Consider the following 11,426-nt stretch of genomic DNA (forward strand, 5'->3'; position numbering starts at 1 on the left):
TTGAAAGAATGCAGGAATGAACTAGCAGACATAATACATAGCATAATAAACAGTTCCTTGAAAGAAGGTAAAGTTCCAGAAGATTGGAAAAAAGCAAATATAGTACCTATATATAAAGGAGGAAATAAAGAAGACCCTAACAACTATAGGCCAGTCTCTCTAACAAGTACAATAGCAAAAATTTGTGAAAGAATTGTCAAAAATAGATGGGTAAAATATTTAGAAAAAAAAACAATGTGCTCAATCCAAGGCAATTTGGATTCAGACAAGGACGATCATGCGTCACCAATTTAATATGTTTCTATTCAAGACTAATAGATATAATACAAGAAAGAGATGGATGGGCTGATTGTGCATTTCTAGACCTAAAAAAAGCTTTTGACAAAGTACCACATAAGAAGTTGCTTAAGAAATTAGAAACTGAAGGAGTAATACAGGGCAAACTGCTAAATTGGATGGAAGACTTTTTGCAAGAAAGAAAAATGAGAGTAGTGATAAGAGATCAACACTCAAAATGGGATGAAGTAATAAGCGGTGTTCCACAAGGAACAGTTCTGGCCCCAATAATGTTTGCTATATATATTAATGATATGGATGAAGGAATTGAAAGCTATATGAGCTTTTTTGCAGATGATGCAAAACTATTGAAAAAAGTGAACACGGAAGAAGATTGTGAATCACTACAAACAAAATTTGGAGAAATTAAGACAAGGAGGAGTTGAATACACAGGAAATTGAAATGGCGGAAATTATGAACAAACATTTTAAATCAGTGTTTACAAGGGAGAACATACAAAATGAAGAGATCAAATGGAAAGAGAAAGTCCCCCCTATGAAAGAAATAGAAGTAACAAAGAATGAAATATTGAACCATTTGAGTAATCTTGATGTCAGAAAATCACATGGACCAGATGAAATAGCAAACTGGATTTTGAAAGAATGCAGGAATGAACTAGCAGACATAATACATAGCATAATAAACAGTTCCTTGAAAGAAGGTAAAGTTCCAGAAGATTGGAAAAAAGCAAATATAGTACCTATATATAAAGGAGGGGTGATCTGATAGAGGTGTTCAAGTGGATCAAAGACTTTAACAAGGGTGATGCAAACAAGGTCATCATATTAAAACAGGGCACGACTCACAGTAATGGTTTTAAACTGGACAAATTTAGATTTAAAAAGGAAATAGGCAAAAATTGGTTTACTAATAGGGTGATCGACAAATGAAATATAATTAGTAACCATGTAGTAAGCACTGAAACTATCAGTTGTTTTAAGAAACAATTAGACAACTTTATGGATGGGGATGACAGGTGATGATGGATACAGAGCTGCCTAGTGTAGGCCTTCTGGTCTCTTGCAGTCTCCTTCATTCTTATGTTCTTATGTACATTAATTCAAATATTCTATATTTCTTATATTCCAGCTTGCAATACCTTGAGGCAATGCTGAATGAAGTTCACCGTCATGCATCTTTTGGACCCCTGGGCCTTCCACACCTGGTCTCTGAAGATACAGATTTAGAAGGATATATTCTACCCAAGGTCATGTGTCAAACAAGAGTTCTTTTACTTGAAATCATTATATCAATCAAGATGTCAAATTTGTAATGTATACTGGAATGAAAAGTGAAGTTGCCATATAAATTTTGATGACACCACAGACAACACAAAACATGTTATCTTACACTACCCAACACTCAGTCATTTCATATATTATTTTCTACTTTGAGTGATGTATAGCACACCCCAGAAGGTATGACTGCAGAATAATGGATTGAGTAATTGATCAATTGTAAATTGCACAAGTTTCTTCATGAAAAACTATCAACACTGCTTTTAGTTTACTGTATTAGGTTTAGAATCTTAATTCATGTTTATAATTTGTTCTATATATTTTTTTTCTCATATTTACAAAATCATAACAAAAATAAGTGTGTAGCTTTGGAATAAAATTTTCTGTAAAAATGTCACTCCCCATAACTTAACTGGTGTCTTTCGCATATCTAGACCACCTTGTCTATCTTACACCATTACATGATATATAATCATTCCTTAGCTGTGCTAATAATGAAAATCTTGCTCTGCTTCAGGGTTCTATTGTGATGGCCAACATTTTCAGCTGCCACTTTGACTCTCGCTATTGGAAATATCCTGTGAAATTCTACCCAGAACACTTTATTGATGAAAATGGAAAATGTATGACTAAGAGAGAAGGATTTCTCCCATTCTCAATTGGTATGTATATGCAAAGGCTGCAATCCCTCTCTTAATGGGGATGGCCAAGTCAGACCACTAAACTGCTCCAAAAAGACCCACTAACACCACCCTTTTCACCTCAGCACCTTGGGGATAAAATATCACATATCCTCAACACATTGCATGAGTCATTTACAGTCCCACAAAGCAATTTCATCTACCAAAGGACCTAGACAACCAAAGATGGTTTACCTTCACAGCTTCACCATGCAGCCATTACGAACCCACCTATCTAGTTATCTATCTATATACCAAGGGCATTTTCCCTTTACCAGGGAGGCAGCCAAAGTCTAAAGGTACCCACCTACACACACCCTTTCCTCCCTCTCATTTTAGCTCCTTGTGAATGACAGTAATCCCTGTATCCCGCCCACTGCCCTGGGTTAGAGGCAATGCAGCAAGACGCATCACATGCACAGCAAGGCAACTTCACCTAATCAGCAACCCCCCTTTCCATCCCCACCATTCATAAAAAAAGAAGATGTAGAGAAATCCCTTTGGGTTGTGTCAAAATATCATTCACACATGTTGGATGGTAGCATGGTAAATGAAAAATTTTGTTAAGTTTTTCTATATACATATTTCCAAGATAAGTTTTCCATACAATTTGTAGTAATCACATATACATTCTTACACAAATGAATAGTAAAATCATCACAATCCCCAAATTTAACAAACACAACAGTTCCAGGCTGCAGTGTGGCCACCATCCAGCCTTTCTAAGTTATCAGAAGAGGCTGGATGACTGCATCACAGATAACTGTTCATGATGTACCATATCACCCCATACTATAGAACACATTATAAAAGACTGCATTGTACACAAACAGGCACGTCAACAACACAATATATACTCTTCAAGGGATTTGTGGGAAAACACCATTCCAGCCATGGCATTCCTCAGGTAGACAGGACTGCTTGGCCAGACAGTTTAGGGAACAACATTAACAGTGACAATACATACATATATATACCAAGGCTTTTTCCCCCTTCCAAGGGAGGTAGCCAAAAAGGGAAAGGCATAAAAACACTCCCACCCATTTCATCCCTAAATACACTCCACACCCCTCCCACCCTTCCTCTCATCTGAGCACCTCCTGGATGACGGGTCATCCCTGCACCCTGCCCACCGCCCTGGGTCAGAAGCAGTGTCGCAAGACACAGTACATCCACAGCAAGGCCGCTTCATTTAATCGGCGACCCCCCCTCTCCGTCCCCCTTTGCATATAAGGCGAGGACGGGGAGAAATCCCTTCGGGCTGCGTCAAAATTTACTCACACATACTACCCCACCCCCCACCCCCCCGCCCATTCCTCCTCATGCAGTCACAACGTCATCCATATACAACCATTCTCCACTCACCTCTGTCTTCCGTCCTCTCCCTTCCTTCCTCAACAGACATTCCCCTCTTCCCCAAAGCCCCCTTCACCCCATCCATCCACCTCATCCTAGGACGTCCCCTCATGTTCACTCCCTCCACATCTGCCTTCCATACCTCTTTTACTAGTCTTTCTTCACTCATTCTTTCCAGTGACAATACAAACAAAAATTGTCACACCACATATTCCCCTTGCCAGATCACAACACAGTTTTAGACCACTACAATCCACAAACACTCTTCTGATAGATTTTACACAAAAAGATTTTGATGGCATCATTTCAGGTAGGCCCCAATGCAGAACACTTCTTATACTAGTTATAGAAATGAATACGTACAGGTGCACAGAGAAGAAAAAATAGAATACGAAAAAGATGTCATAGAAAAATGTAAAGGTCAACCAAAATTATTTTACAGATTTGTAAACAACAAACTGAAAAGCAGACAAGAATTAGAGAAACTACGACAAGGAGGAGTCAAATACACAGAGGAAATAGAAATGGCAGAAATTATGAATAAGCATTTTAAATCGGTGTTTACAAGGGAGAACATACAATCAAGAGATATTGAATGGGAGGAGAGAGTTCCCTCTATGAAAGAGATAGAAGTATCAAGAAATGAAATAATGAAACACTTGAGTAATCTCATACATACATACATATACCAAGGCTTTTTCCCCCTTAAAAGGGGGGTAGCCAAAAAGAAAAAGGCATAAAATCATTCCCACCCATTCCATCCCTGAAAACACTCCACACCCCTCCACCCTCCCTCTTATCTTAGCACCTCCTGAATGATGGGCCATAATCTCGATGTCAGAAAATCACATGGACCGGATGAAATGGCAAACTGGATTTTGAGAGAATGCAAGAATGAACTAACATACAAAATACATAGCCTAATAAACAGTTCATTGAAAGAGGGAAAAGTTCCAGAAGATTGGAAAAGAGCAAATATAGTACCAATATATAAAGGAGGAAACAAGGAAAACCCTATTAACTATAGACTGGTCTCTCTTACAAGTACGATAGCCAAAATCTGTGAAAGAATTATCAAAACTAGATGGGTAAGGCATTTGGAAAAAAACAAAGTGCTAAATCCAAGGCAATCTGGATTTAGACAAGGACAATTATGTGTCACAAACTTAATGTGTTTCTATTCAAGGCTAATAGATGTAAAACAAGAAAGAGATGGATGGGCTGATTGTGCATTTCTAGACCTAAAAAAAGCTTTTGATAAGGTGCCACATAAGAAGTTGCTTAAGAAATTAGAAACTGCAGGAGGAATACAGGACAAACTTCTGAAGTGGATGGAAGACTTCTTGCATGAAAGAAAAATGAGAGTGGTGATAAGAGACAAACACTCCAATTAGAATGAAGTAATAAGTGGTGTTCCACAAGGAACAGTTCTGGCCCCAATAATGTTTGCTATATACATTAATGATATGGATGAAGGAATTGAAAGTTATATGAGCTTCTTTGTGGATGATGCAAAATTGTTGAAAAAAGTGAACACTGAAGAAGATTGTGAGTCACTACAGAGTGATCTCAATAAAGTATGGGAATGGAGTAGGAAGTGGGAGATGGAATTCAATATCAAGAAGTGTAGTATAATGGAATTTAGAAGAAGCAAAAAAGAATAGTGGGATCATATAAATTGGGAGAAGAAATAAAAAAATTAGAAAATGAGAAGGACCTGGGAGTCATTATTATGAATATTATGTCCCCTGAGAAACATATAAACAAATTTTTTTGAGAAAATTATAATTTAATAAGAACAATCAAAGTGGCATTTACATACCTGGATGAAGAGATGGTGAAGAAAATACTAGTCACTTTGATAAGACCAAGATTGGAGTATGCAGTGACAATGTGGTCACTAAGTACAAAAAATGTGTAACAAAACTTGAAAGAATACAAAGAGCAATTACAAAATTGGCACCAACACTCTCAGAACTATCATATGAAGAGAGACTAACAAAACTTGAACTGCAGACATTAGAGCAAAGAAGAGAGAGAGGAGACTTGATAACTATTTATAGAATCATGAAAGGCATAGAAACTATTGATAGAGAGGATCTAATAAAATGGGATAGTAGACATACAAGAGGACATGGAAAGAAAATCAAGAAAGACAGCTAAAGAAGGGATCTGAAAAAGAACAGCTTTCCCCACAGAGTAATAGACATCTGGAACAAGTTTCTTGGCTCCTCTTAGATGATGGGTCATCCCTGCATCTCGTCCACTGCCCCGGTTCAGAAACAATACAACAAGATACAGAAATGCAGCAAGATTTAATTTATACATACACAATATACCCACACCCCAGAAATACAAATTTCTTCTTACACAGATGACATGATAATTACATGCACAAACTGCTACACAGAGCTGCAGAAATACTTGCAGCTATCAGACTAAATAATACCTCAACACATTAAACACTTGGTTCACTACAAAAAGACTCAAAATCACCCCCAGCCAAATCAACATCATCACTTCTCACCAATGGGACCTTTCACAGTCAGGCTCGTAGATTCCTATTAGTGCTAGAATTTTCAATTGTCTCGGATTTCACGAGGCAAAGGGGTGACTTAGCTAATTTGGAAACCGATATTTAAAAAAAGATATGCCATAAATTGCTGCATAAATGTATTTAAAATGAAAAACATGACTCATAATGTTATAATTTTTAATTACTGGTGTGTGATAAGGCTTTGTTAATTTAATTATAAGGTAAAACTAAAAATAGGTAATTATTTTTACTGAAGTAACTATGAGCAGTAAAAATAAGATGATGTTGATTTCGGTTTGTGCATTTTATCTGAGAGGGTTGAAAAATAATGGATATCACTGTCACGTCCTGTATATGAAGATAATCAGTGAGATAAAAAATAACAACAGTGGTGGCGGACGTACGAAGTTAACTACATTTTTGTAAAGAATAGCCTCTTAGATCTATTGGGAGCTATTTTCAAACAAATATGACTAATTTTATGTGTGCCGTGGCAAGCTGGACATCAGATTAAAAAAATATATATAACTTAAGACAAAGTTTATCGTACTGAAAAAATTAAGTCTTTGATGCAAAATTATATTTTCGATACATTACATGGATTTGCCTATTGCTTGGTGTATTCAAATGAAAGTATATATCAGTATACATCCATTGAAGTTGGTAGAAAATGACAAATTGCTTGGCTTGATACAATTATAGGCTGTTTTACGAATATCATCTGTGATTATATATAGAGGCTCAAACAATGCTATATGCCGTTTGCAATCATGAAATTAATTGACTTAAATTTCAGACACAATAATGTACAACGATACACCTCTGTAAGGTTATAAAACTTGCCCAAAAAAGTATTTATTTTCTGGCAAGAATGACAAAATCTGGCGGTGTCTTGTATCAATCTGCTCACTGCGAAAGGTCCCATTAGACAGAATACAAATACATACAACACCTCTTTATCAAGAACACCCTCATACCAAACACATACACACCTAAAATTCTTGGATGAGTAATACATATGATACATCCATATTCAAACAACACATCACAAACATAAAGACAAAATGCACACCTAGACTCAACATACTTAAATTACTAGTAGGTACAATATTTGGACACAACAAAGAAACTACCACTACAGTATACAAGCAATATATTCACTCAGTGATGAATTATACAAGCCTCACATGGGACCCTAACTTCACTGAGACACATCACAACACCCTACAGACTATACAGAACAAAGCATAAGATGATTACAGGGTGCACAAATACAACACCTGAGAGGACAGAGTTCACCTGGCCATGTTGTGGTGCAGCTACCATTGGAGCCCATCTAAGTTACCAGAAGTGGCTGGATGATAGTATCACAAATAAGTGTCCAGGATGTAACATATCACCCAATACTGTACAACATATTATGGAGAACTGAATTTTACACAATTATGCATGCGAACAACACATTTACTCTATAATGGGTTTGTTGGAAATTCCCGTTCCACCCATGGTATTCCTCAGGGAGACAGGACTGCTTAGTTCAGTCTAGGGAATGACAACTACAACAAAAACAACAACATATAATTATGTACATTCTTCTTTTCCAACATGGTATTAACAGTCATTATTTCACCTTTAGTACACATTTCCAACATTTTATCCCCACTTTCACTCTTTCCAAGCACTTACCACCCTCTGGTTGATCTACTGAAGGATTCAAATCACCCATCACCAGTATATTCACATTCACTCCAGAACTGTAAACACACTCATTTAGATAATTCCAAACTCATCTTCCTTTCCTCATTTCTATTACTAACAGGACCATATGCATTCACAAACACCTCACAATCTATTCTCAAATTTATCCACATAATCCTAGATGGCACTTGCTTCCATTCAACCTTCCACTTGCATATCTCATCACTCACCAACAGAGCCACTCCTCTCCCACATCACTCCAGCCAAATTACCAATCATTCTCCCAATCTCAATCTCGCCTTTCCTTTTTAACTTAAGTTTCACTCACAGCAAACATATTCATTTTTCTTTTTACAAGCAAACTAATCTACTACTGAACAACCACACACATTTGGGGAGTTATTAAAGTTCTGGTTGAACCTGCCCTCCCAAACCCCCTTTTGCCTTGACTCTTCACAAGAGAAAAAATATAGAAAGGCATATTTCTGGTCCCTTCACTCCCCATTCAAATACATTTTATGACACACATGAGAACACCCTGGATGGGGTATTGATTGCACTCAATACTTTATGGGCTCCAGTGATGTCCCTACAGGCTAGTCATTCAACATTCTTTTGTGTATGTAAACTAATCTCTACTCAATAAAGAATGTTTATCATTTTTAACTTCAAATATCCCTCTTTGCCTCTTTTTTCTACCATCTCCATGACTCCAGCTCTTTGTCATACTACTGTCTCCATGGACAGAAATATTAATTATAGGAAACAAAACAAATACACATAGGAAACAGAGGTGGCATCCCTATCCCTTCCACAAAACCTGGAAAAAAAGAGATGGAAACAAGTGAGCAATAAAGGAGAGCACAAAGGGGGAAAAGTGAAAGTTTAAAAATCAGATTGGCTTTCCCCTACAAGATTAGTTTATGAATATTGAAAAGTGCTTTATGACTTTGATCTTTTGGGCCACCACTAAAGTCCCTTGAGTATTGACTGCATGTAACTATGGGTTACTGGAGTAGCAGCTTTGTAAATTTGTACATGAGGTAAATACAGACTCCATTGAATTATCTTTAGTTTGTCCTCTCAACAGGACGTCGTGTGTGTCCTGGGGAAACTTTGGCAAGGATGGAACTTTTCCTGTTCACTTCAGCAGTTCTACAGCAATTTACAATCAAATCCCCACCAGGAGAAAAAATTGTTGCTGAAGCTGATCCAAACAAACATCTCTTCCATCATGTTAAACCATATAAAGTGGTCTTTGAGAGGAGGCCACATACAATTCAAACTTAGCTCACTGGTTTTAATAGCTACTATGCTCTTGGTTTAGCATTTATAATAGTGAAATGTAACAAGGCCAGATGATATCACCATATTCCATTATACAATATTCTGGTTGACTGTCAACCATTATTCATTGTAAACTAACAGAACTTTTTGTCAAGACTTTCTTAGAAAAAAAAAAAAAATAATAATAATTGTCCCGAAATCCCTGGTCAGTTGAAAGAGGAGGGGGTGGTTGAGGGGCATGAGAATTCTCATACAATGGGAAATTGGCAGAGGGGGATAGCTGCAGTTGGGAGCCAAAGTCCAGGAAACTTGGGATGCCAGTCGGGACCATGCACGTTCCCTTCAATCCGAGCATGTAATTTCGATTTCGAAAGACCAGAGGAATGTTTCTCAGAGGGGAGCAAACTCATATAAATCACACCCCTAGGCTAATTAAACAGAACATGCTACACTGATTTTATTATGATTAAAATTATTTCCACAAACAGTGTCATGCAGCTGATATTCATCAAGAAATTCATAGTAATTGATTATCAATCACTTATGCATTTGTTTATCCTACCTGGCTAGCCCTGCATGCTCAAAGTTCTAGCTAACACAATAAAATAATACCTCTGTCTCTTTGGCCTCTCTTTTATTAGTGCACTGACTGGTGATATCTTCAAATGAGTGGATGCCTTCGGTTGAACAGGATGCTGTTGATATTTGTGGATCCATGCGTCGCGTAGGAGCGGCGGGGACCATGCCTGTCCTTAATCGATGGCACTGAACATGTGGTGGGGGAGGGGAATCGCGTCCAATGGTTCCCTTTCCCCTATCTTCCGCTTCATACACTAAAAGCTTTAGTTCCTGAGTATGAATTGAATCACTGGAGTGGGTTTGGCAATGAACTCCGATTAAACTTGTAGATTCTGATTTTGGGGCATGTCACGAAGCACCTTTGTGGGTACGTCACGAAGCACATTTCTTGTTTCAGTAAATTTCCCAGAACAATAAGCACGTGTCACTGTTACGTTACTGGCAATGGCGAACGATGTGAATAGCATGTCCAGGAGGCAAGGTCCTCACAAGACATGCTCTATGGGAAAGTGTGGCATGCCTACTCTTACCGTGAGAACGTGATGCCTACTCCTTACTGCGTGATACTGGGCTCTGAGCCTCTGAGGATGAGGTCCAGTGCACTGCTTTTCTATGGTCACTTTTCTAATCACTAAATTTCGAGAGGAATGCAACGCAATGTCTGGGTAGGAGTTAAAGCCTTTCTAATAGTCTTATGAGGTAGTTACTGGTTACGATTGGGAATATATAATCCTAACTAGCCTAATTAAAACCAGCCTAGACGATAAGTGGCAAGCGCGTAGGGGGGAGGTTAATAAACGGACCAATTGAGAAACAAAATCAAATGGTAATACAGAGCTCATTTAACACGAATTTAACTAACGCGTTTTCGATTTAATATGAGTTAATTCTTAAGTATTTTTTTTTTAATAACACGGCAATTTTGATTAAACACGATTTGAATTTGGCGGTAAGAGCACTGAGATAGAGGGCCTCCGCGCGGTCAGTCTCCCGCACTCTGTTTTGATTTCAGTCTGAAGCTAGCCCATACTGGAAGTGGAAGTATCTATGTACAAGTTACAGAGAAATGAATAATTTAGTTAGAGATTGTAAACTCTCGTTTTCTGTTCTACACCAATACAAAAGAGAAAACGGTGTCACCAACCCATAACTAATGTTAAAATAATTTTTAAATGTATGGACCGTGATTATAAGTCATAAAAGCTTGAAAACTTGTTACAGAGAAATGAGTAATTTAGTTAGAGATTGTAAACTCTCGTTTTCTGTTCTACACTAATACAAAAAAGAAAACAAACGGTATCACCAACCCACAATTAATGGTAAACTAATTTTTAAATATATGGACCGTGATTATAAGTTATAAAAGCTTGAAATATTGTTACAGAGAAATGAATAATTTAGAGATTGTAAACTCGTTTTCTGTTCTAAACCAATAAAAAAAAGAAAACGGTGTCACCAACCCACAATTAATGGTAAACTAATTTTTAAATGTATGGACCGTGATTATAAGTCATAAAATATTTCTTTGTCGCGGCTCGTGCCGCTTAAATTCTTCTTATCGGCTTAAGAAACCTGCACAGCGAAGCTATAGCGATAATCCCATACCACACTCCTGGTCATATGGCCATTTCCCGAAGGTTGAGTGTGGTTTGAATTTTCCGCCAAAATCATCGGAAATTTAAAATTCCCGGCTCTGTGCAGGCATGCGCATTGTC

At 37.5% G+C, this 11,426-nt stretch overlaps 1 protein-coding gene across 2 annotated transcripts in view; it reads left to right on the forward strand.

The window, feature by feature from the left end:
• Positions 1-11,223, forward strand: part of LOC143029660 (cytochrome P450 2L1-like) — a 64,255-nt gene extending 53,032 nt beyond the window's left edge. For both annotated transcript variants that reach the window (XM_076192465.1, XM_076192466.1), the window contains 3 exons: positions 1,427-1,544; positions 2,093-2,237; positions 8,936-11,223. In XM_076192465.1, the coding sequence (XP_076048580.1) occupies positions 1,427-1,544; positions 2,093-2,237; positions 8,936-9,135 (463 nt within the window). In that variant the 3' untranslated portion in view covers positions 9,136-11,223. The remainder of the gene's footprint in view (positions 1-1,426; positions 1,545-2,092; positions 2,238-8,935) is intronic.
• The last annotated feature ends 203 nt before the right edge of the window (positions 11,224-11,426 follow it).

This window comes from Oratosquilla oratoria, chromosome 11, assembly GCF_046742065.1.
Source record: "Oratosquilla oratoria isolate Oo_2021 chromosome 11, ASM4674206v1, whole genome shotgun sequence".
In the NCBI taxonomy this organism is placed as follows: domain Eukaryota; kingdom Metazoa; phylum Arthropoda; class Malacostraca; order Stomatopoda; family Squillidae; genus Oratosquilla; species Oratosquilla oratoria.